The sequence below is a fragment of the Myotis yumanensis genome, unplaced genomic scaffold (genome assembly GCF_028538775.1).
Source record: "Myotis yumanensis isolate MYYU_CA2020_CCGP unplaced genomic scaffold, mMyoYum1.0.hap1 SCAF_1, whole genome shotgun sequence".
NCBI classification, from domain to species: Eukaryota; Metazoa; Chordata; class Mammalia; order Chiroptera; family Vespertilionidae; genus Myotis; species Myotis yumanensis.
This window is the reverse complement of record NW_027223752.1, coordinates 105,489,061-105,515,323: the sequence shown is the minus strand read 5'-3', so window position 1 is coordinate 105,515,323 and position 26,263 is coordinate 105,489,061. Positions and strand designations below refer to the sequence as shown.

The window sequence follows — 26,263 nt, the reverse complement described above, 5'->3', positions numbered from 1 at the left end:
GGTGAGGGGCTGATGGCTGTTTGGAGGCTGGCCAAGCCCCCCAGCAGGGACCCTCACCCCATGAGTGTATGACCAGCCTGGGTGAGGGGCTGATGCCTGTTTGCAGGCTGCCACAGCCCCTTCGGGTTGGGGTCCCCGCTAGGGTGCTTGACCAGCCTGGGTGAGGGGCTGATGGCTGTTTGCAGACTGGCCAAGCCCCCCAGCGAGGATCCTCACCCCATGAGGGTATGGCCATCCTGGGTGAGGGGCTGATGGCTATTTGCAGGATGGCCACGGCCCCCAGCCACCCAAGCTCCCAGTGGAGGCTGGCTGGAAGCAGGTATCTGGGATTTATTTGTCTTCTATAATTGAAACTTTGTTGCCTTGAGCGGAGGCCACAGCTGGCCAGAGCAGGCAAGAAGCTTGGCTTCCTCCATCGCCGGGGCTACCAAGCCTTCTGCTTGCTCCAGCTTCGTGGCTGCCGGCTGCCATCTTGGTTGGGTTAATTTGCATATAGTCGCACTGATTGGCTGGTGGGCGTGGCTTGGGGCATAGTGGAGGTGCGGTCAATTTGCATGTTTCTCTTTTATTAGATTAGATAATATTCCATTACAGTTAATCCTTTCTCCTATTGTAGGGCATCTTGTTTGCTTTTAGTTTTTAGAAGTTATAAATAAAGCTGCTATAAACATTTGCTGTAGGACTTTTTGTGGAAATAAATTTTCAACTCATTTGGTTAAATACCCAGGAGTGTGATGGTATGGTAAGACCATATTTATCTTTGTAAGAAACTGCTAAACTGTCTTCTACAGTGGCTGTACCATTTTGCATTCCTACCAGCAATGAATAAAAGTTCCTGTTGCTCTACATCCGGGGTCCTCAAACTATGGCCCGCGGGCCACATGCAAATACAAATATTGTATTTGTTCCCGTTTTGTTTTTTTACTTCAAAATAAGATATGTGCAGTGTGCATAGGAATTTGTTCATAGTTTTTTTTTAAACTATAGTCCGGCCCTCCAATGGTCTGAGGGACAGTGAACTGGCCCCCTGTTTAAAAAGTTTGAGGACCCCTGCTCTACATCCTCACCAGCATTTGGTGTTTTCAGTTTTTTTTTTTTTAGCCATTCTAATGGGTATGTAATGGTATCTTGTTTTAATTTGCAAATTCTTAATGACATGATGTTGATATTTTTTCAGGTGCTTACTTGCCATGTTTTCTTTCATGATGTGTTTTCTCAAGATCCTTTTTTCCATGTAAAAATTTTGGTTCATTTTGTTGAGTTTTAAGAGTTCTTTGCATATTTTGGCTACAAGTCCTTCATCAGAGGTCTTTTGCAAATATTTTCTCTTCCTGTGGTTTGTTTTCATTCCCTTAGTGTCTTTCACAGATCAGAAGTTTTAAATTTCAATAAATTTCTACATGGATCATGCATTTGGTGGGTATATTTAAAAATTCATTGCTGATTCTAAGGTCATATTTTTTTCCTTTTTAAATTGGAATATTTTCTTCATTCTTGTATCCAAGAAAAAGTCATGCTCACGCATTTCTGACTAAGAAAGGCTTCATGGCACAAATATTCCTAAAATACCTCATGCACATGTCATTTTTATTGAAATATGCTTGCTTCCCCAAACACTTCTTTGGTTGTTTTCTCATTTTTGTTTCAGATTTAAGCCTTGGTTTTGAGTTTCCTTTACTGGTTTATACTTGACTGTGTTTTCTGCTGCTTTCCAGTTACCCAATCATTTCCTGTATCCTTTCTCCTATTCTATTTTTGCTATTTCTTTATGGCCAGAATAGTTTATAATATTAATTATTTTATTTCCTTTACTTCTTTAGGCCTAAAGAAATGCTTTATATATCTTTTAGTCTTAGAAAACAGGGATCATGCATTAAGAAAAAAACACTTAAGTGCCTTATAATGTCTGGCCTATGATGTCTTGTTAACTGTACAGTTTACAGAATTATTCGGTGGAGTAATTTCTGTCACTGGAATTGTTCTTAACATTTTTGTTGTGCTCATTAAGCTTAATTGATTTCTTTAGCAGAGGACTGTTCAGGGATTGTTAATTTTAAACAAGTACTTTTAAAACTGCTTGGAGGACTTAGTATCAAGAATCAGTGTTTAAATTGTGGTATTTTTAAGTTGGTTAACATTTTCATGTGAAGCTGTGTTAACATTTTATCGTTCGTGTATTAGAATTGCTAAATAGGCTATACCTATATATGGGACTTAAATTGTAAACTTATTAATTATGGATATATTTACTATATTTTTCTTAAGAGTTTGTTTACTTTATTTATTTAAATATATTTTATTGATTTTTTTTTTAATATATTTTATTGATTTTTTACAGAGAGGAAGGGAGAGGGATAGAGAGTTAGAAACATCGATGGGAGAGAAACATCGATCAGCTGCCTCCTGCACACCTCCCACTGGGGATGTGCCCGCAACCCAGGTACATGCCCTTGACCGGAATCAAACCTGGGACCCTTCAGTCCGCAGGCCGACGCTCTATCCACTGAGCCAAACCGGTTTGGCTTATTGATTTCTTTACAGCGAGGAAGGGAGAGGGATAGAGAGTTAGAAACATCGATGAGAGAGAAACATCGATCAGCTGCCTCCTGCACACTCCCCACTGGGGATGTGCCCACAACCAAGGTACATGCCCTTGACCGGAATCGAACCTGGGACCCTTGAGTCCACAGGCTGATGCTCTATCCACTGAGCCAAACCGGTCAGGGCTTGTTTACTTTTTTGATATAGTTAGTAAGGACACCATAATGAGAGATATAGTTGACTAAGTGGATGTCCTGGAGGAGGAAGATAACATTTGCTGAGCTGTGTAATTTGTGGAGGAAAATATGAGAAAAATTGGCAGACAGAAAGGAGGAGGCTATTCGATTTTAAAATATCATAATAGAAAGTTCTGAATCTGACTTGGAGGAAGAGAAGTAAAAGATATAAGGAGTTGTGTGTTGTATGTCTATTCTTGTTGAAAAATGAGAGGTGTGCAAAGCCTACATAGGTATTTTTGAAACTGCAAAGAAAAGCAGTTGGTTGGTACTGGGCAGTACCTATGCAAAAACTTTACTTGTACTGGTTAGGTACTTAGTAGTTAGTTGTAAGTGTGTGTGTGTGTGTGTGAGAGAGAGAGAGAGGGAGAGAGAGAGGGAGATATGAATATGGATGCACGAGTGTGATGATGAGTACAGAATATATTTCAATTAGAGGAGTGTTTTGCTCAGTGGGTGCTGTAGTTGAATAAGATTCTAACCAAAATACTTGAGAGGATAACAGGATAAACCAGTGGTTCTCAACCTTGGCTGCACATTAGACTCACCTGGGAATCTTTTTAAAATCCTGATTTCTGGGCCTCATCCTCTGGAAATTCTGTTTCTTTGTTACTAATGTTGTGGCCTCACCCCATAACAAAGAATCAGAATTTCCGGAGGATGAGGCCCAGAAATCAGGATTCTAAAAAGATTCCTAGGTGATTCTAATGTGCAGCCAAGGTTGAGAACCACTGGGATAAACAATGCTCAACCTAATTTAAAGAGAATAATCCACATGTTTGGGGAATGGATGAAGAAACAAGCCAAAACTAAATGTTTTAATATGGCTTATGTTTTTAAAAGTATGTAAATTATTCACACATTTGCAGATAATTTTCACTGAGATAAGTTTTTAGACCTACTCCATAGTTATTTTAATTTTCTTTGACTCCATAGTGTATAATAAGGCTTTTATTTTTATTTTTACTTTATCTAACTTTTCCTAGACCTTGGATTGTAATACATAATTTTTGCTATGTGATTTTCTAGAAGTTTATAATTTTACTGTAAGTCCAATGCACGAAATTTGTGCAGGAGTAGGCCTTCCTTTCCCTGGCTGCCGGCACCGGCTTCCCTCTGGCCGCTGGCAGGCACCCGGGACTCGGCCTTCACCTGGGACCTGGGCTTCCCTCGCAGCCCTGGCTTCCTCCGGAAGGTCGTCCGGAATGACGTCTGGTCTAATTACGCTTTCATTATTATAGATTAGCCTCTCTTAGGGGCTTCACCATTTCATTCCCCATCTACTATCCCAGTATTACCGAGAAATCTATCTCAGCTCCTGTTCTCTTATTACATTGTGCCCACTTTTGCTCATGCCATCTGCCTTGATATCTAACTACCTTTTTTGCATAGGTAGTCTTTTGACTACTTGTCTTCCTTGTCCTCACAGTTCTCATTGCCTTTAACTAAAACTGTAGATTGGATGGATGTCTCATGTTGAACGTGGTTAAATTGACTTCTTTATCTTTCTTCCTAACACCTCCTTCTTACTTCTAGTCACTGGGGAAGGTGTAGTTATAAAATCTGGCAGTGAAAGAGATGGAACATAGACTGACCTTTAACCCAGTGTTGCCTCCCACCCCACAGCCCCTCTCTGACTAGCATGAAATCATACAGTTTACTTGTTATTCTTCATACTTTTCTCCATTCCTACGGATAAATGTTTGACCAATTATAGTATGCCTGAGCTACAATAATTTTCTGCATGTACCCTTACTTGTTTCACTATCTTCAAAGGTATTTCTTAAGTTATCTCATTACTTCTTGGAAAGAAAAAGAAAAAGGAGAAAAAAAACACCACCGGAGGATAAATATCTCAGTCTGGGATTTTGAAAAGTCGTGAAAAAGATATGTAGGTAAAAAGATTAAAGCACATAGTGACTAATGTCCCAGTAATGCATGAAAATAAAGGTTGGGCCTTTGGAAAATTAGAATTTCTATTTACTGTGAGGGGATATATCATGTGGATTTGCCAGGGCTGGGGTGGGGTAGAGATAGGAAGCGGATTTTGGGATGGTAAGTTTTAGGTATTAAAACATCAAGTGGATTTGGCTATTGTCTGTAGTCACTTTTAATCTAGAAGAATCTCCCTTTTTTATTTTTTTATGAAATTGAATTTTTAAAAAAAGAATTCAGGTCTGTTGTCTAATAGAATGTCTCACATTCTGGATTTGTTTGTATCCTAATGATTAGCAGTAAGGTTAAACCTTTTTTTGGCAAGAGTACAATTTAGGTGACATTGTGACATCTTGTTGCATCCCCTTAGGAGGCATATATATTATCAGGTTGTCTATCCCACTGTTGGTGTTGCTAAGTTTGATCACTTGGTATATTTCCCCATTTATAATTAGTAAGTAATCTGTGGGGAAATGTTAGGGCTACCAATAACTTTCAATATGTGTTTTCATTCTCTTTAACCACTCAATACATAAACTTGAAAACTAGTTGTAATTTTAACAATTTACAAAAGTTGTTTCTCATGTTATTAGAAGTTTAAAAAGGTATTCTGTCAGAATAAAAATAAGAGGCAGAAATGAAGTTGAGACAATGTGGAAATGAAGTAGGAGAGGCAGTGGTAAAGTGTACCTGTGTTTGGAGGATGTTGCTGGCACAGTGGTGGCATATAAAATAGTATTGTGTTCCTTGTAGCCAAAAAGTTATGCTTCTAAAATGTGAGCAGCATTGTACTTATAGCTTTCTTTAAGCAATTCTGACCAAAGTTAATGAACTTTATTTTTTTTATAGGTTTAAATTAATACTGGATATTTCTGTCTCCTTCTAAGGTAAGTTTTATTTTTATTTTTGAAACAACATTACTGTATTAAATTTGTTATTCACATAGTTTGTCTAGAAAGTAAATTTTAGTTACTGATGTATCACTAACTTATTTATCAACTGGGCTTATGGGGTTATCTGTCACAGAGAATAATTATCCTCAGGGGAATGCTTATTAGTTACTGCACATATAGCATACAGTAATATCATGCCCAGTACTTGGGTGCTGAGGAAAATTGGCAGGTTGCCATGGGACCTTGGGTAAATATTTTTGGTATGCTTAATATTCAGATTGCTAAGGTTTGATCTGTGAGCTTTGGGTTGAGTGTATTAGTTTCCTAGGGCTGCTGTAATAGAGTGCACAAAGTGAGTGGCTTAAAACAACAAAAATTTATTCTCTCACAGTTCTGGAAGCTAGCTGTCCAAAATAAAGGCATCAATAAGTCTGCTCTCCCTCTGAAGGCTCTAGGGGAGGGTCCTTTCTTGCTTCTTCCCACCATCCTTGGCATTTTGGCTTATACCTGAATCACTCCAATTTCTGCCTTTGTGTTCATATGGGCTTTTTTCTTCTGGGTCTCCTCTTCTGGTTTTCGAATCTCCCTCTCCTTATGAAGACACCAGTCATTGGATTTTGGGGCTCGCCCTAATCATGTATAACTTCATCTTAAATAGATTACATCTGCACAGACCCTATATCCAAATAAGGTCTTTGCAGGTCCTGGCTTTAGGACTTCAACATACCTTTTTTGGGGGAAGACACTTCATCCCACTGGTTGTGGCTTGACTTGAGTTGTAGTAATATTGCAATGCTATGATCATTTTGAAGTTTGAATGTTGTGTTCTATGAGGTACAAAATATTTTGGAATTTGTATAGAAATTAAAGTGAAAACTAGAGCACTGACTAGGTGACTCACTTGGTTGGAGCATCGTCCCATACACCAAAAGGTTGTGGGTTCGAGTCCCGATCAGGGCACATACCTAGGTTGCAGGTTCAATCCCCGGTTGGGGTGCATATGGCAGGCAACTGATCTATGTTTCTCTCTCATATCGATGTTTCTCTCTCTCGCACCAATAAACATATCTTCAGGTGAGGATTAAAAAAAACAAAGTAAAAACTAAATTTCTTAAGCCAATTTAGGGCTATTTTTAATAGACTTTGAATGGATTTGGGGTGGTGGCGGTAGATTTTTAACATTTACTAATACAAATACTGATTATTTGTTGGCATTTGTGGGATTCAACCTAACAAGAATCATGGCCCTCCTGAGGTAGACATAAAAGGAAAACAAAGTAAATTAGCAGATTCTTTTTTAGTGTATTTTGTCTAACAATAACAATGCTGTATTTTTTATATTAGGAAATGAAACGTATAATTGGATAACTTTTTAAAAAATATATTTTCATTGATTTCAGAGAGGAAGGGAGAAGGAGAGAGAGAGAAACATAAATGATTAGAGAGAATCATTGACTGCCTCCCGTATGCCCTCCACTGGGGATTGAGCCCGAAATCTGAGCATGTGCCCTGACGGGGAATCGAATTGTGACTTCCTAATTCATAGGTCGGTGCTCAATCACTGGGCAACACTGTCTGGGCTGGATAGTGTTTTTTAAAACTCATTAATGCTCTTGATCATTTTATAAAATGAAGAGTACAATTTCATTGAAATTCAACTCCAACTTCAAAGATGATCTTAGCTAAGGCATACAGTGAACCTAGATCAGTGCCTGGCCCATGGGAAGTGCCTATTATTACCGAGCCTTTCTAAGAAAGTGAAGGAGGTTTGAGGTAGTCATGAAAAGAAGGAAAGGTCTCATCTCTTATTTTTGACAGTCTTGTGTCTGACTGGTTAATAGTGTATTTACTATTCCAGTTATTGGTTTGGTATTGGTCATAAATGACTGAAAAAAGTACATTACAGTATTATGAGAGTTTTCTAATATAGGACAATAGAAAACATTAGATTCATGTTTACTTTCTGAGTTTGAGATTTGCAGGTAATAAATGGCTTGTATTATGTGATGCTTGTGAGTAAATATAAAAAATCCAGACTCTATTAACTTGTTTCTTCATTCTGTTCTTCTGTTTAAATAACAATAGCCATATTAATCCAACAAGACGTAAGGCGATCATGTGGCATACCATGCTTTTTGAGAGGTGAATATTATTGAATAAAAATGGCTGACAGAAGTGGCAAGATTGTTTCAGGACAAGTGTATATCGAAGTGGAATATGATTATGAATATGAAGCAAAGGACAGAAAGATTGTGATAAGACAAGGGGAACGATACATGTTGGTGAAAAAGACGAATGATGACTGGTGGCAAGTCAAACCAGATGAGAATTCTAAAGCATTTTATGTGCCAGCCCAATATGTTAAGGAAGTCACCCGCAAAGCTCTGATGCCGCCTGTTAAACAGGCAGCTGGACTGCCAAATAATTCTATGAAAGTGATCCAGAGTCTGCATCTTCAGAGATCAACAGAAAATGTGAACAAATTGCCTGAGCTTTCAAGTTTTGGAAAGCCATCATTGTCTATTCAAGGAACAGGTCTTATTCGTGATGCCAATCAGAATTTTGGATCCAATTATGATCCAAGTCAAACTGTCAACCTAAGCCTGGACCTCACCCACAATAATGGAAAGTTTAGCAGTGATTCACATTCACCTAAAGTTTCCAGCCAGAATAGGACACGCTTATTTGGTCACTTTCCTGGTCCAGAGTTCGTGGACGTAGAGAAAACTAGCTTCTCCCAGGAACAGTCTTGCGATTCAGCAGAAGTCTCAGAAAGGGCCCATCAGGATTCTGAGTCTGGTGATGAACTTAGCAGCAGCTCCACGGAACAGATAAGGGTAAGATTAAAAGTAGAATGATGAAACACTTGTACCTTAATAAAAATATTAATTACAGATTTTACTTTAATTAAAAGATCTTTGTTTTACTTTACTTTGTTTTTAATTAAAAGAATCATTTGTTTTACTTTATGTTTACAAAATACATGGGTTCCATCCTGAATTAAATAGATAGAGAATATGGTAAATAATTTGTAGAGTTCACTTTATGGTTTCCATAATTCTTGGACGTTTACAGGACTAGAACTACTTTATGTGCAGAAAAAAATTTTCTCTCTATTGATTAGCATGAGATAGAAAGATCTTACTTAATTTACCCAGTGATGATATTTCTCTTATTAGAAAAAGTTTGTTTTCTAGCAGTACTCATTTTGACTAGTTTCTGATAAATTTCCAGGTAATGGATGTACGGGGAAAGATGTCACTGGAATATTAACCACTAACTCTTGTTGTACAAAACTTATTTATTAACCTGGACTATTAAGAAAAAAAAAGCTCACAAACCTTTACCTCCATTCATGTACTTTTGTGTCTTAAGTGTCTATGTATCCATGCTTATTTGCATTGCTTGGAAGAAATTTTATGTGTCTGTGGTTTGGTTTCTAAAATTTTTCCTTACCTAACTTTATTTGAGATTAGTTTATGCCAGTTTATTAGTCAGGTATAGTGAAGTAATATTAAAAGCACATGCCTGAAATTGAAACTTAAATGTATAGGTTGTCCCCCAAAAATGTATACATACTTTGAATGATTGTAAAGTCAGTGCTTATTAACATACAACTCGTTTTCAAAATTAAGCTAGCTATCAGCTGTTAAAATGTGTATACATTTTTTTGGGGACACCCTATATTTGGAAAAGTCTAATTTTAAGTGCACTTGAAAATGTTAAGGTTGTGGGTTTTATCCCTGGTCAGGGCACATACAAGAATCAACCAATGAGTGCATAAATAAGTGGAACAACAAATAGATGTTTTTCTCTCCTTCTCTCTCCCTTGTCTCTCTGTTCCTCTCCCCTTTTCTCCCTCCTTCCTTCTCTCCCTCTGTCCCTCCCTCCCCCTCTGCCTTCCTCTCTCTCTAAAATCTATATACTGATAAAAGGGTAATATACTAATTAGGTATCTTCCAGATGACCATCTGGACGACCTTCCGGACAAAGCCACAGTGGCTGCCTGAGACTCAGGCAAGCTGTGGATGGTGGCTGCTGCTGGGAGGGCCGGCCGGAGGCTCAGGCAAGCCTTGGATGGCGGCTGCTGCTAGGAGGGCCGGCCCGAGGCTCAGGCAGCCATGGTGGCCACCAGTGGCAGCAGCAGTGGGGTGATGGGGGCGGTGCCTTTCCCTGATTGGCCAGGTCGCCTCTGGCAGAGGGAGGCCAGACTGCAGCTTAGGCTGGGGGCCGAGGCAGAGGTGGTTAGGGGCAATCAGGCTGGCAGGGGCGATCAGGCTGTCAGGGGGGCAAGGTAGGGGTGATCAGGCTGTCAAGGGGGCAGTTAGGGGCGATCCGGCAGGCAGGCAGAGGGATTAGGGGTGATCAGGCAGGCAGGCAGGCAAGCGGTTAGGAGCCAGTGGTCCTGGATTGCAAGAGGGATGTCCGTCTGCCGGCAGTTGGACATCCCCCAAGGGCTTCCAGATTGGAGAGGGTGCAGGCTGGGCTGAGGGGACCTCCCCTCCACCCCCCATGTATGAATTTCATGCACTGGGCCTCTAGTCAATAAATAAAAAAGAAAAATGTGATACATTTTTTGCCTAAAGCTCTGTTGTAAGATTTATTCATCAGGTTGAGTTAGTAAATAATTGTATGGCTGCACTTAGGTGTGATCTGATTTTAATGGAACTAGTATGTTCTTTTTCTCGGTTTTAATTTTTGTGTGTGATATTTTGAATGGAAATAGGGAAAAGGTAACATTTTCTAGAAAAACTTCAGATGTTTGAGATCAAGACACTTACATAAGCCCGGCTGGTGTGTTCTCAGTGGTTGAGTGTCAACCTATGAACCAAGAGGTCATGGTTCGATTCCTGGTCAGAGCACATGCCTGGGTTGTGAACTCAAACCCCAATAGGGGGTGTGCAGGAGGCAGCCAATCAATGATTCTCTCTCATCATTGATATTTCTATTTCCTTCTCCCTCTCCCTTCCTCTCTGAAATCAATAAAAATATATTTTAAAAAAACACACGGAAAGTAGCACTGTCAGTTTACCGTCATTCATCTTAGTATGCTTTCTTTTCTTTAGTCTTTATGTGATATTAGAGGCCCCAGTGCATGAGATTCGTGCATGGGTAGGGTCCCTAGTGGCTGCTGGCTGCCGGCCGGGGCCTTCCTTCGTTCCGCACCACCCCCTGGTGGTCAGCGCATATTATAGGGAGTGATTGAACTCCCGGTTGGTTGAACTCCCAAGGGGACACTTTGCATATTAAGCGGTTATATATATAGATTTTGACATAGAATATATAGTGTTTCTTAGAATTGTTTTTATAAATGGCTCATTTTTGAGCTAGTGGGATTTGAGAAAGATATACTTTTCCTCTTCCATTTCATCATCACCACTGTTTCACACTTCACATTTCGTTTTTTATTTAGGTACACTGGCCAAACTGTATTCTTTTTATTATGGTCATTTTAAAATCATGGAATGCAATTTCATGGCTCTTTACCTCTCCTGTTTGGAAATTCTATTAGATTTCTCTAGCCAGTCTCTTACTCTTCATGGCAACTGTAGAAACCTTTTATATTATCTTTAGTTCTTTTATTCACCTGCTTTTCCCTGCTGTCTTATCAGGTAACCTTTCTATTTCACAGCAAAAATAAAAGCCATGGGATAGAAACTGCTTCAGCTTCGGGGAGGATGTTAATAGCACTTAACAGCTGTTAATTGCACTGGCTTTCGATTTGAATCAGAGTTTATAAAGGTTCCCTTTATGGTTCCTATAATTCCATCACATGTACACGCTGTGTGATGATTGGGGCAAATTAGTTAACATACAACTATGTATGGGGGCGGTGCCTTTCCCTGATTGGCCAGGTCGCCTCTGGCAGAGGGAGGCCAGACTGCAGCTTAGGCTGGGGGCCGAGGCAGAGGTGGTTAGGGGCAATGGTAAATAGGATTGTTTTTTTAATCTCTCTTTCTGTAAGTTCACTGTCCTATATAATAAAGAGCTAATATGCTAATTAGTCCATATGGCAGAATGACCTTGGGGAACGACCTTGGGGAACGACCAGTTGGTGGGGGGTGGGGCCTTGGGGCCTCGAGGCAGCCTGGGCCATGAGGCAGCTGGGGCCACGAGGGCCGAGCCCCTTGCATGAATTTCGTGCATCGGGCCTCTAGTTGGTGTATAAAAAGGCCATAGATTTCTGGGTGTTAATTTTTGTATCCTGCTACATTGCCAACTTCATTTATTAAGTCTAATAATTTTTTGATGGAGTCTTTAGGGTTTTGTATGTACAGTATCATGTTATCTGCGAATAAGGACAGTTTTACTTCTTCTTTTCCAATTTTGATATCTTTTGTTTCTTCTTCTTGTCTAATCACTATGGCTAGCACTTCCAGTATTATGTTGAACAGGAGTGGTAAAAGTGGGCATCCCTGTTTTGTTCCCATTCTCAGGTGAAATGGTTTTAGTTTTTGCTCATTAAGTATGATGTTGGCTGTAGGTTTGTCATATAAGGCTTTTATTATGTCGAGGTATGATCCCTCTATTCCCACTTTGCTGAGGGTTTTCATGAAGAAAGGGTGTTGGATTTTGTCAAATGCTTTTTCTGCATCAGTTGACATGACTGATTTTTTTTATGTGATGTATCACGTTTATTGATTTGCAGATATTGTACTATCCTTGCATCCCCGGGATAAATCTTACTTGACCATGGTGTATATCTTTCTGATGTAATGCTGCATCTGATTTGCTAGAATTTTGTTGAGGATTTTGGCATCTGTGTTTGTGAGGGATATTGGCCTGTAATTCTCTTTCATTGTGTTGTCTTTATCTGGTTTTGGTATTAGGGTGATGCTGGTTTCATAGAATGAGCTTGGAAGTGTTCCTTCCTCTTCAATTTTTTTGCAATAGTTTGAGGAGGATAAGTTTTAGTTCTTTGAATGTTTGGTAAAACTCTCCTGTGAAGCCATTTGGCCCTGGGCTCTTGTTTGCTGGAAGCTTTTTGATGACTGCTTCAATTTCTGAGGATATTTTCTTTTTCTTTCCATTGATTTTTAGAGATTGGAAGAGAGAGGGAAAGACAGACAGAAATATTGATGTGAGAGAAACAAATGCCCTCGACCGTAATTGAACCTGGGACCTTTCAGTCCACAGGCCGGTGCTCTATCCACTGAGCCAAACCTGCTAGGGCTATTATTTTTATTATTATTTTCACCATCAAATCTGTAAGTACACCTATATTAGCAATCATCATTATCCCCAGTATAATGCAAGTGTTGTCTCTCCTATCAAAGGACAGTCTCTTGGATTTGCTTTTCCCTTTCTTCCACAAACCTTTTGCTAAAAGTTATATCACATTGTGATCATGTGGCTGTAGACTCATTATTTTCCAAGTTTTTTCATCAGTATTTAAATTTGCTCCTGTGTTTCCCATCTTAGTAAAGATCTTCAATGATACCTTTCCCTCAGTATCACTTACCAGTACTACCCTTTCCCTTTACTGGCAACTTATGGAAAGAGTTGTAGAGACTTACTTCTCTGCATTTGCTCATTTCCCATTCATTGCTTAAGCTATTTTAATATGTCTTATGACTCCACCAAGCCACCTAAATGCCTTGCAAAACTATGATATCACAATCAGGATACTTACCTTGTACAGTAGAGATACTGAGCATTTCCATCATCACAAGGATCATTTATGGTTTCCTTTTATAGCCACACCCTCTTCCCTCCCACCCCCACCCTTCATTAACCCCGGGTCACCAATGATATACTCTCCATTTAAAAATTTTTGGTATTTCAAGAATGTTATCTAAAGGTAGTCGTATGCTATATAATCTTTTGGGATTGGCTTTATCATTCAGTACAATTCTCTGGAGATTCTGTTTGTTGTGTGAATTAGTATTTGTTCTTTTTATTGCTGACTAGTATTCTGTGGTATGGATATACCATACTTTGTTTCACCATTCACCCATTGAAGAAATCTGGGTTTCCAATTTAGGCTGTTGCAAACAAAGCTACTATAAACATTTCTGCATAAGTTTTGTGTGAATATAACTTTTTATATCTCTGGCATAATTGCCCACGAGTATAATTGCTGATGGGAGTTGCATGTTTAATTTTTTAAGAGACAACCAAACTGTGTTCTAGAGTTGCTGTATCATTTTATGTTCCTACCAACAATGTTTGTGATCCAATTTCTCTGCATGCTCACCAGCATTTGGTGTTGTCACTTCTTTATTTGAGCCATTCTGATAGGTGTGTAATGTCTCATGATTTTAATTTGCATTTCCCAAATAGCTACTGATGTTGAACATCTTTACATGAGCTTATTTTCCATCAGTAGATCCTTTTCATTGAAATGTATCTTTATGTCTTTTTGCCCATTTTCTAATTGGGCTGTTTTTGTACAGTTGAGTTTGGAGAGTTCTTTATATAGTCTAGGTTCTAGTCATATTAGTTACATGATTTGCAGATATTTTCTCCTAATGTGTAGCTTGTCTTTTCATCCTCTGAAGCAGATTCTTTTGCAGAGCAAAAGTTTTTAATTTTGAAGTCCAATTTACTTTTCCTTTTGTGGATCATGCTTTTGTGTCAAGTGTAAGAACTCATTGCATAGCTCTATTATCTTTCTCCAGGGAAACAGAACCAATAGAGTGTGAGTGTGTGTGTGTGTGTGTGTGTGTGTGTGTGTGTATGTAGAGAGACATTTATTTTAAGAAATTGGCTTATGTGATTATGAAGGCTGGCAAGTACAAAATCTGCAGAGTAGGATAATATGTTGAAGACCCAGGGAAGAGCTAGTGTTGAAGTTCAAATCTGAAGGTCAACTGGAAGAATTTATTCTTGCATGGGGTGGGTAGCAGTTTTTTGTTCTATTCAGGTCTTCAACTGATTGGATGAGGCCTTCCATATTGGGGGGGGGGGGGCTATCTGATTTACTTAAAAGTCCACCTATTTAAATGTTAATTATAAATCTAATAACACTCTTACAGAAACATCCAGAATAATGTTATACCAATATCTGGCCCAGCTGAATTGATCACAGTAGGCCTGGATGGATCCTAAAGATTTTCCCCGTTTTTTTCCCCCTAAAAGTTTATAGTTTTACATTTTATATTTGAATCTGTGATCCATTTTTATATAAGGTGTGAAGTTAAATCACAGTTTACTTATCAATTTTTTTGGCTTATGGATGTTTATTACAGTACTGTTTGTTGAAAAGGCTGTCTTTCCTATAATAAATTGCTTGTACACATTTGTCAAAAATCAGATGTCCATATTTATGTGGGTATATTTCTGTTTCATCCATATACAGAGTGGGCAAACGTAGGTTTACAGTTGTTCATATGGAAAATAATACAATAATTAATAAATAATAATACAAGAATAAACTCTGTTTCGTAAATCTCACCCTGTATGTCTGTCCTTTCTCTAATACCACACAGCCTTGATTGCTTTAGCAATATCATAAGTCTTGAAATTCTCCCACTTTATTATTCTTTTTCAAAATTGTTTTAGCTATTGTAGTGGGCTGAAAAATACCCACCAAAGATTTCAGGTCCTACTCCCTGGAATGTTTAAATGTTAGCTTTTTGAATGAAGGTCTTTGAAGATATTAAATTAAAGGTTTTGAGATTTGAACATTATCCTGGACCCTGCATGCAATCACAGATCTCATTGGAGAGGCAGAGGAGGCACCACACACAGAGAAGGTGGAACAGAGAGGAATTCAAAGATGTTGGCCTTGAAGATAGGAGTGATGTGGCCATAAGCCAAGGAGTGCCAGTTGCCACCAGCCAAGGGGTGCCAGTGCCACCAGAAGCTGGAATAGGCAAAGAAAGAATTCTCTCCTGGAGCCTTTGGAGGGAGTGTAGCCCTGCCAAGGTGTTAATTTCAGCCCAGTGATACTAATTTGGACTTTGGGCCTCCAGACAGTGAGGGAATAAGTTTCTTATTGTTTTAAGCCAGTTTGTGGTAAGTTGTTACTGCATCCACAGGAAATAATACAGCTATTCTAGTGCTTTTGCTTTTCCTTATAATTTTTAGAATGATCTGGTCTATATCAACAAAACCTCTTGCTGGGATTTTGATAGAAGTTGCATTAACCTGTATGTCATTATGAAGAAAATGGACATTTTTACTATGTAGAGTCTTCCAATCCATGTATATTGTATATCTCTCATTTATATAGATCTTCTTTGATTTCTGTAATTAACACTTGTAAGTTTCAGGATAAAACCTGTCTGGTTTTCTTAGAGTTATACCTAATATTTTAATTTGGGGGGGCAATTTTAAATGATATTGTGTTTTTAATTTTGGTATTCACACATCCATTTGTAGTATGTAGAAATACAGTTAATCTATTTTTATTCTTTTTTTTAAAAAAATTAAATCTTTATTGTTCAGATTATTACAGTTGTTCCTCTTTTTTACCCCATAGCTCTTCTCCACCCTGTTCCCACCCCACTCTCTGCCCTTACTCCCCCCCCCCAACTGTCCTCATCCATAGGTGTACGATTTTTGTCCAGTCTCTGCCCCCACCCCCTGCACCCCTTTCCCTCCCGAGAATAGTCAGTCCACTCCTTTTCTATGCCCCTTATTCTATTATATTCACCAGTTTATTCTGTTCTCAGATTATTTATTCACTTGATTTTCAGATTCACTTGTTGATAGATGTGTATTTGTTGTTCATAATTTGTATCTTTACCTTTTTCTTCTTCTTCCTCTTCTTAAAGGATACCTTTCAGCATTTCATATAATACTGGTTTGGTGGTGATGAACTCCTTTAGCTTTTCCTTATCTGTGAAGCTCTTTATCTGACCTTCAATTCTAAATGATAGCTTTGCTGGGTAAAGTAATCTTGGTTGTAGGTTCTTGGTATTCATCACTTTGAATATTTTTTCTGGCCTGCAAAGTTTCTGTTGAGAAATCAGCTGACAGTCGTATGGGTACTCCCTTATAGGTAACTGACTGTCTTTCTCTTGCTGCTTTTAAGATTCCCTCTTTGTCTTTTGCCTTTGGCATTTTAATTATGATGTGTCTTGGTGTGGTCCTCTTTGGATTCCTTTTGTTTGGGGTTCTCTGCACTTCCTGGACTTGTAAGGCTATTTCTTTCACCAGGTAGGGGAAGTTTTCTGTCATTATTTCTTCAAATAGGTTTTCAGTATCTTGCTCTCTCTCTTCTTCTGGCACTCCCATAATTTGGATGTTGGTACGCTTGAAGTTGTATCAGCGGCTCCTTACACTGTCTTCATATTTTTGGATTCTTTTTTCTTTTTGCTTTTCCAGTTGGGTGTTTTTTGCTTCTTCGTATTTCAGATCTTTGACTTGATTCTTGCGATCCTCTAGTCTGCTGTTGGAAGTCTGTATAATATTCTTTATTTCAGTCAGTGTATGCTTAATTTCTAATTGGTCCTTTTTCACAACCTCAAGGGTCTCACTAGACTTATTGAGGATCTCATTAAATTTATCGGCAGTCTCACTAGATTTCTTGAGTGACTCACTAAGTTTATCGGCGGTTTCTAGAAAATTGTTGAAAAACCTTATAAGTGTGGTTTTGAACTCTATATCTAGTAGTTTGCTTTCCTCCATTTCTGTCATTTGTGTCCTGTTTCTTTGTCTCCGCATTTTTTATGCTTCCCTGTGTTGATAGAGTGGCTTTCTGAGCTAGGTGTCCTATAGGGCCCAGTGGCTCAGCCTCCCCAATTACCTGAGGTGGACACTCTTGGTGCACCCCTTGTGGGCTTTGTGCACAATTTTGTTGTAGTTAAGCCTTGATTGTTGTAGGTATCACTGGGAGGAATTGACCTCCAGGCCAATTGGCTGTGAGAATCAGCTGTGTCTACGGTGGGAGAACTTCTGTGCTGAAGACACTCTTCTGGGGCAAGACTTGCTTCAGTGGGGCTTTGGTGCTCACTGAGTCTGCCCCCTGAGTGTGTCCCTTATGGATCTGAGGAGTTGTAATCTGGATGGTCCCACTCGGACCACTGGGTACACTGGCTCTTGGATCGCTAAGGAGGTGCTAATTTAGCCTCTGCCTGAGGCTACCCAGCAGGAGCTCAGCTGTGAAGGAATGCAAGCTGCTGTGGGGCCTTGGGCCAGCTGCAGTTGGTTAGGTAATTTTCAGATTGCAAAGGGCCAAGCCTTTCATATGCAGCTTGGGCGGGGTGGGGTCCCAGGGGATCAGCAGGGTGGAGGAAGCAGCTATGGCTGCTCCTCAGCCCTGCCCTAGGAGGCCCCACTTCTCAGTGTCCTGGTAATGGCTGCAAGCACCTCTGAGAGAAAGCCGCCCTCGAGGTCCGACCGATGCCAGACAGCCTCTCCCCGTTTGAGTCTGGATCCCCAGAGACTCACCTGGAACTGGATTTCAGAGCAGTTGGGAGCTTGAGACTCCCTCCCGATTGAAAAAGACAACCGTGTTCTCAGCCGCTAGCCCTTTCCGTGTGTGCCCTTTCTGTACCTCTGCACTTTACTTCCACACTGCACCTCCTTGTAGTCTCGGTATGCTTTTCTCTTTCCTTCTAGTTGTAGAATTTCCACTCAGCCAGCCTTCCTGTGGTTCTAGATGATGTCTGTTTTATCTTTTAGTTGTATTTTTGAAGTGGTTGTGCGAGGCAGCAATTTCCGTGTTTACCTATGCCGCCATCGAGTAGGTAGACTTTTTAGATTGTCTTCTTTCACTTAGCAGTGTGTATTTAAGATTCATCGATGCTTGAGAACATTTCTTTTATTGCTGAGTAACTTGTTATAGTGATGTATCACAGTTTGTTTATATATTTATCTTTGAAGGACATCTCGGTTGCTTCCAGTTTTTGGAAATTTTGAATAAAACTGCTAGAAATATTTGTATTCAGGCTTTTGTGTAGACATATATTTCAGATCATTTTGGTAGATACCTAAAATCAGTTGGGTAAATATCTAAGATTGCTATAGTATGATAAGGTAATATTTACCCTTATAAGAAACTGCCAAACTGTTTTTCAAAGTGGCTATTCCATTTTGTGTTCCCATCAGCAGTGAATGAGAGTTTCTCATTTTCCACATCTTCTTGATCATTTGGTATTGTCAATTTTTTTATTTTTAGCCGTTCTAATAATATGTAATATCTTGTTTTAATTTGCATTCACTAATGACAAGTGATATTGAGCATCTTTTCATATGCTTATTTTGTGCCTTTGTATCTTCTTTGAGGTGTGTCTAGATCTTTGTTTGTTTTGAAATTGGGTGTATTTTCTTGTTGAGTTTTAAGAATTCCTTGTATGTTTTTGGTACAAAGCCTTCACCACCCTATTGTATGTATCCATGGATAATGCATGTAAGTTCTTTGGTTAATATCTTCCCCAACCCCAGACACCCCTTCCCTCTGAGATTCGTCAGTCTTTTCCATGTTTCCATGCTTCTGGTTTTATTTTATTTATTCTAGTTTATTTTGTTCATTAGATTTTTTGTTCGTTTATTTTGATTTGTCGATTCAATTGTTGATATATATGTATTTATTGCCATTTTATTGTTAATATATTTCAAAAAATATAATTTTATTGATTTCAGAGAGGAAGGGAGAGGGAGAGAGATAGAAACATCAATGATGAGAGAGAATCATTGATCAGCTGCCTCCTGCACACCCCACACTGGGGATTGAGCCTGCAACTCCGGGCATGTGCCCTGATGAGTTGAACCGTGCACTCCTGGCTCATAGGTCGACACTCAACCACTGAGACACACCAGCTGGGCTATTGTTCAATATTTTTGATCCCTCCTCCTCCTCCTCCTGCTCTTCTTCCTCTTGCTGCTGCTGCTGCTGCTCCTCCTCCTCCTCTTCCCCCTCCTCTCCCTCCTCTCTCTCCTCCCCATCCTCTTCCTCCTCCCCTTTTTTCCCCTTCTCCTCTCCCTCCTCCTTCCACATTTCATGTAATACTGGTTTGGTGGTGATGTACTCCTTTAGCTTTTTCTTGTCTGGGAAGCTCTTTGTCTGAATTTCAATTCTAAACTATAGCTTTGCAGGATAGAGAAATCTTAGTTGTAGGTCCTTGCTTTTCTTTTATTTATTTTTTAAATCTTTATTATTGAAAGTACTAGAGGCCCGGTGCACAAAAATTTGTGCACTCGGGGTCGGGGGGCGGGGTCCCCCAGCCCAGCCTGTGCCCTCTCACAGTCTGGGACCCCTCGGGAGATAACGACCTGCTGGCTTAGGCCTGCTCCCGGGTGGCAGAGGGCACGCCCAATCCCTAGGTGCAGCCCCTGGTCAGGCTCAGAGCAGGGCCGATTGGGGAGTTGGGGCGCCGCCCCCTGTCATGCACAGAGCAGGGCGGATCGGGAGGTTGCAATGCCACCCTCAGTCACGCTCAGGATAGACTGATTGGGGGGTTAGGGCACCGCCCCCTGTCACACTCAAGGCAGGGTCGATGGGGCGGTTGTGGTGCCACCCCCTGTCACGCACAGAGCGGGGCCAATCAGGGGGTTGGGGCGCTGCCCCCTGTCACTCTCAGAGCAGGGCCAATCAGGGGGTTGGTGCGCTGCCCCCTGTCACTCACAGAGCAGGGCCCATCAGGGGGTTGAGGAGCTCCCCCCTGTCACTCACAGAGTAGGGCCGATAGGGGAGCTGGGACACTGCCCCCTGTCACACACAGAGCAGGGCAGATCAGGGGGTTGGGGCACTGCACCCTGTCACACTCAGGGCAGGGCCAATGGGGAGGTTATGGCTCTACCCCGTCACACACAGAGCAGGGCCCGTGGGGGCGGGGAGTTGGGGCGCCTCACCCTGTCACTCACAGAGCCGCAGGGCTGATCAGGAGGTTTGGGCGCTGCCCCCTGTCACGCTGATCCCGGTGCCGGGAGCCTCGCTGCTCCGCTGATCCCGGTGCCGGGAGGCATATTACCCTTTTACTATATAGGATAGAGGCCTGGTGCATGGGTAGGGGCCGGCTGGTTTGCCCTGAAGGGTGTCCTGGATCAGGGTGGGGGTCCCCACTGGGGTGCCTGGCCAGGCTGGGTGAGGGGCTGAGGGCTGTTTTCCCGCTGGCAGTTGACTAAAAGCTCCCAACCGCTCCTTGTTTTCTTTTTTTTAATTCTGGGCCAGCTTTAGCTCTGAGGCCTCGCTGCTGAAAACATCGATACAATGTTGCGGTCTGGGGCTGGCTGAAAGAGGGTTTTGTTTAGCTTCTTATTTGCAACATAGTAATAGTTGCTTAGAGTTGCAAGTGAGGCGGGGAACGTTGGAGTCTGCAGTCCCTGGAGGAAGCAAGCCTCCCTGCTCGCTTCAGTGCATGGCTGCCGGCCGCCATCTTGGCTGACAGTTAATTTGCATAAGGATACACTGATTAGCCAATGGGAAGGGTAGCGGTCGTACGCCAATTACCATGTTTCTCTTTTATTAGTGTAGATTACATATGTCCCCTTTCCCCCCCATTGACCTCTCCCAGTCTGCCCTTGTCACCCCAGGCCTTTACCACTCTGTTGTCCGTATCCATGGGTTATGCATATACGCATACAAGTTCATTGGTTGATTTCTTCCCACCCACCCACCCACCGTCCCCTGCCTTCCCTCTGAGGTTTGACAGTCTGTTCAATGCTTCTATGTCTCTGGATCTATTTTTAATCATCAGTTTATGTTGTTCATTAGATTGCACTTATGAGTGAGATCATGTGATATTGCATGTTATTGTACCATTCGTGGATGAAGTCTCTTCACAGGTTGTCTGCCTATGTGACTCACCCCGACCTTGTCCTGCAAGCTGTTGTGGATGAGCTTAGGGTCCCGACTTCCATAGCAATGGACGCCTGAGAGGTCCCACTGGTGTGCAACTCACTGCACGATCCCAGAGCCCACATAACGGGTAGCATGCAACTCACTGTTGCGGTCCCGGAGTCTGTGGCAGGGGTGTTGTGAGACTCTGCGATTCACTGCAGGGTCCCATAGCCTGTGACCTGGGTGGTGTGCGACTCTGCGACTCACTACAGGCTTCTAGAGTCTGCGTTTGTGCTGGCGTGCGACTCTGCGTCTCACTGTGCGGTCCTGGTGCCCACGTCACAGGTAGTGTATGACTCTGCTACTCATTGATCCTGTGGCGGTGGTGGCTTGAGAGTCTGTGATTCAATGTGGGTTCCCAGAGCCCATGGTGGTGGTGGCATGTGAATCTGAGACTCAATGCAGGGTCCTGGAACCCACGGCGGGGTCCCTTGCGAGGTCCTGCTGGTGTGTGGCTCACTGCATGGGTCCAGGGTGCTGTCCATTTCCAATCTGGATGGTGGTGAGGCTGCACTCCTAGCCACCACTGTTCCCTTTTCAAGATGGCATGTTTTGTCCTAGCCTAGTGGATAGAGTGTTGGCCTGAAGGGTCCCAGGTTCAGTTCTAGTCAAGGGCACATGCCTTTGTTGCAGGCTCGATACCCAGTAGGGGGCACGCAGGAGGCAGGCGATCAATGATTCTCTCTCATCATTGATGTTTCTGTCACTCTCCCCCTCTCCCTTCCTCTCTGAAATCAATAAAAATAAATAAATAGTATTAAAAAAAAAAAAAAAGAAAGATGGTGTGTTTTCCGTGCCAGAACCATGCTTGTCTCTGGGGAATGCTTGTGGTGGTAACTGGGACTCTTTGTCAGTCCTTGCTTTTCATCACTTGGAATATTACTTGCCATTCCCTTCTTTCTGTCCTGCAAAGTTTCTGTTGAGAAATCAGCTGACAGCGGTGTGGGTGCTCCCTTATAGGTAACTGCTTTTCTCTTGCTGCTTTTAAGATTCTCTCTTTGTCTTTTGCCCTTGGCATTTTAATTATGATGTGTCTTGGTGTGGTCCTCTTTGGATTCCTTTTGATTGGGGTTCTCTGTGCTTCCTGGACTTGTAAGTCTATTTCTTTCACCAGGTTAGGGAAGTTTTCTGTCATTATTTTTTAAACTGGAGGCTCGATGCACAAAATTCGTGCACTTTGCGGGAGGGCTGCGCCCCTCAGCCCGGCCTGCGCCCTCTCGCAGTCCAAGAGCCCCCAGGGGATGTACGACTGCTGCAGAGGAGGTAGAGTCTCCTTCCACCGCTGCTGCGCTCACCAGCCTTGAGCCTGGCTTCTGGCTGAGCGGCGCTCCCCTTGTGGGAGCGCACTGACCACCAGGGGGCAGCTCCTGCGTTGAGTGTTTGCCCCCTGTTGGTCAGTGTGCATCATAGTGTTCAGTGGTTCTGCCATTCGGTCAGTTTGCATATTACCCTTTTATTATATAGACTAGGTTTTCAGATTTTGCTTCCTGTGTTCTTCCTGCAACCCAATGATGCAAATGTTGGTACACTTATAGTTGTCCCAGAGATTCCTTATACCATCTTCATATTTTTGGATTCTGTATTCTTTTTGCTGTTCTGATTGGGTGTTTTTTGCTTCCTTATATTCCAAATCGCTGATTTGATTCTCAGTATCCTCTACTGTACTGTTGAATCTCTTGTAACTTATTCTTTATTTCAGTTAGTCTATTCTTCATTTCTTACTTGTCCTTTTTCATGTCATTGATGTTCACTAAGTTCCTTGAAGTTCTCATTAAGTTCCTTAAGCATCTTTATAACCATTGTTTAGAATTCTGTATCTGGTAGTTTTTTTTTTCCCCCATTTAATTTAGTTCTCTTTCTGGAGATTTCTTCTTTCATTGCGACATGTTTATTTGTCTCTGCATGTTGGCTGCTTACCTATTTCTGTTTGTATGTATTAGATAGAACTGCTATGTCTTCTGGAATTGGTAAAGTGGCCTTGTGTAGTAGGTGTCCATTAGGGCCCAGTGTCTCAGTCTCTTCAGCCATCTGAGCTGGGCACTCTAGGTGCGCTCATGTGTGGTCTGTTCTGCTGTAGTTGAGCCTTGATTGCTGTTGGTGTCACTGGGAGTGATTGACCCCCTGGCCAATTAGCCATCAGAAGAGTTGCTGTGCAGGAGATACCCCTATGGAGCAGGATTGTGGGGGCTTTGGTGCTTTCCTAGTGTATTCCTTGATTTTGTCACTCATAGATGTGATGGGGTTGTAATCTGGTATGGTCTGAAGCTAACCACCAATTACACCGGCTATGGAGCCTCCCAGGAGGTACAAAGTCAACTACTGTCTATGCCCTCCCTGGGGCCACCCTGCACAAGCTACAGTGTGATCTTCAGATGGCTGCTACTTGTGTTGAACTTAGAGGTGCTCAGGAGAGGCCACGTTGTGAGACAATGCAGGCTGCTGCTAGTGTCAGGCCTACGGTCACTTATCGACAGGTATGGGGCCTGTGGAGGCCAATTGCGGCTTGTTTGAGATAGCTTAGAAATGTCTGAAGCCTGAACCAAGACAGGCATTCATATAGAGAAGCCACAGCAAACAGGTTGGATGGGGCTGCAAATTGGGTGGGATGGGGTGGAGGGTCTCAAGGAATCACTGTTGTGGGGCCAGCAGTGTTGGCAAGGTTGATGGTGACTCAGTTATGGCACCTGCCAGTCGCTTCTGTGGTGGGGAGGTCTCAGCAAAAGAACAGTGAACTCTGTCAGCACATTTATCTGGTAGAAAGCTGCCCCCCTGTTGTTGCCCTGATGCCAGACAATTTAGCTCCTTCGCATATGTCCTTGGATCCTTTCAAGCTGCTGCCCCATTGCTGAAGCTAAAAGGGAGTGAATCTGAGTAAGTCCGTGTGCCCTTTAAAAAGAATCCATGGGAATCTTAGGAGACCTCTGTCTCTCTCAGCCTCAGTCCCCACTGGTTTTTCAGCCAAAATTACGGGGACTTCTCTTCCCCACACTGGAACCCTGGGCTGAGGGGTCTAGTTTGTAGCTGGAATCCTTTTCTCCTCACAGGATATTTCTCCCAATTAAAAACACACCACACGTGGGTATTGGACTAGACCAGGGGTGGGCAACCTTTTTGTGAGTACGCGCCAAAACCAGCAAAATCTCTGACTCAAAATTCTTCTGTGTGCCAACCCTAATTTTTTGAGAACATGTTACGCCTACTTGATATCGCTTAAGGTGTATGTATGTGAAAAACCTTGAAGAAATAATAAAATTCATTCGAGCGACAAAAACACAGTATATGATGTTGAAAAATATATTTTTTAATGTATACATGTACACTGATAGTCTGACAGAAAATTTTATGACTCCGTTTGATATTATCAGTGGGACTTTTGCTGCTGCATCACTGATGACAGAGATTTTACATCGGGTTTATATTTCGTGACCTTCAGAGATATGCACGAGCTACTACTTTCATTCGTCAGGCTACTCCTATTATGAGTCTTAACAAAATTCATCACTGAGAACAAAGATTCACAAGCTTATGTGGATGAAAACATGGAGAGTAACGCTGTTGCAAAGTTTTTTAAACAAAACATTTTCTGGAATGGCATTCCAAGTCCTCAATAGTTCGTTTTCGACACTTCTCTCTGGTACTCCTGTCTCTAATCGCTTTTTTTCAATGTTTTCCAAGTCAACTCTAAGGTCAATTAATTTCTGCTTCCAAATTGAGCTACTCTGAAATTCAATCAACTGCATTTCAAAATCAACCATGTCTATCCATGAAAACATTTGTAAGTTTAGTTCCTCCAGTTTCATGCTGTCTGGAAACCTCATGAATTTTGCTGTCTCTTTCAGTTCTCTGAATTTTGCAAATCTTGAGAAGAACCGCTCAATAGTTGACTCAATGATGTTTAAAAACAGCTTTTGAAGGCTTAGACAGTCTGTTCTGTCATCTTTTGGGAGGTCTTTGATGTGCCTCTTGAGGTTTGGGAAATGTCTAAATCACTCACCATCCACATACCTCTTAAAGACTTCCAGTTTCTTTTCAAAAGCCTTTATGTAACCAAACATAACATCAAGTGCCTTGCCAGTTCCTTGTAATTTAACATTTAAGTCATTCAAATGTTCACAAAAGTTGTAAATGGAAGATTATAAGAGAGGGTTTTGCATGCCAGCAAAAGTTACTGGCATGCCATGTTTGGCACGCGTGCCAGGGGTTGCCCACCCCTGGACTAGACCTTCTCTGCCTCCACCCTTCCTACCAATCTCAATGTGGCTGCTTCTTTTTTTTTTTAATTTAATTTAATTTTTTAATCTTTTTTTTTATTGCTAAAAGTATTACAAAGGGTATTACATATGTGTCCTTTCCGCCCCCCCCACCCCACCCTTGACAATCCCCTGGCCTCCCTTACCCCCCAGTGTCTTATGTCCATTGGTTATGCTTATATGCATGCATACAAGTCCTTAGGTTAATCTCTTACCCCCCTCCCTCCTGCCCCCCAACCCTCCCCGACCTTCCCGCTGCAGTTTGACAATCTGTTTGAGGCAGCTCTGCCTCTGTATCTATTATTGTTCAAAAGTTTATAATGGTCTCTATTATCCATGAAAGAGTGAGATCATGTGGTATTTTTCCTTCATTGACTGGCTTATTTCACTTAGCATAATGCTCTCCAGTTCCATCCATGCTGTTGCAAATGGTAAGAGTTCCTTCTTTTTTACAGCAGCATAGTATTCCATCGTGTAGATGTACCACAGTTTTCTAATCCATTCATCTACTGATGGGCACTTAGGCTGTTTCCAGATCTTAGCTATGGTGAATTGTGCTGCTATGAACATAGGGGTGCACATATCCTTTCTGATGGGTGTTTCTGGTTTCTTGGGATATATTCCTAGCAGTGGGATCACAGGGTCAAATGGGAGTTCCATTTTTAGTTTTTTGAGGAA

At 41.6% G+C, this 26,263-nt stretch overlaps 1 protein-coding gene across 6 annotated transcripts in view; it reads left to right on the top strand.

The window, feature by feature from the left end:
• Positions 1-26,263, top strand: part of ARHGAP12 (Rho GTPase activating protein 12) — a 193,798-nt gene that overhangs the window by 17,105 nt on the left and 150,430 nt on the right. For all 6 annotated transcript variants that reach the window (XM_070429019.1, XM_070429010.1, XM_070428980.1 and 3 more), the window contains exons 2-3: positions 5,562-5,599; positions 7,691-8,442. In XM_070429019.1, the coding sequence (XP_070285120.1) occupies positions 7,768-8,442 (675 nt within the window). In that variant the 5' untranslated portion in view covers positions 5,562-5,599; positions 7,691-7,767. The remainder of the gene's footprint in view (positions 1-5,561; positions 5,600-7,690; positions 8,443-26,263) is intronic.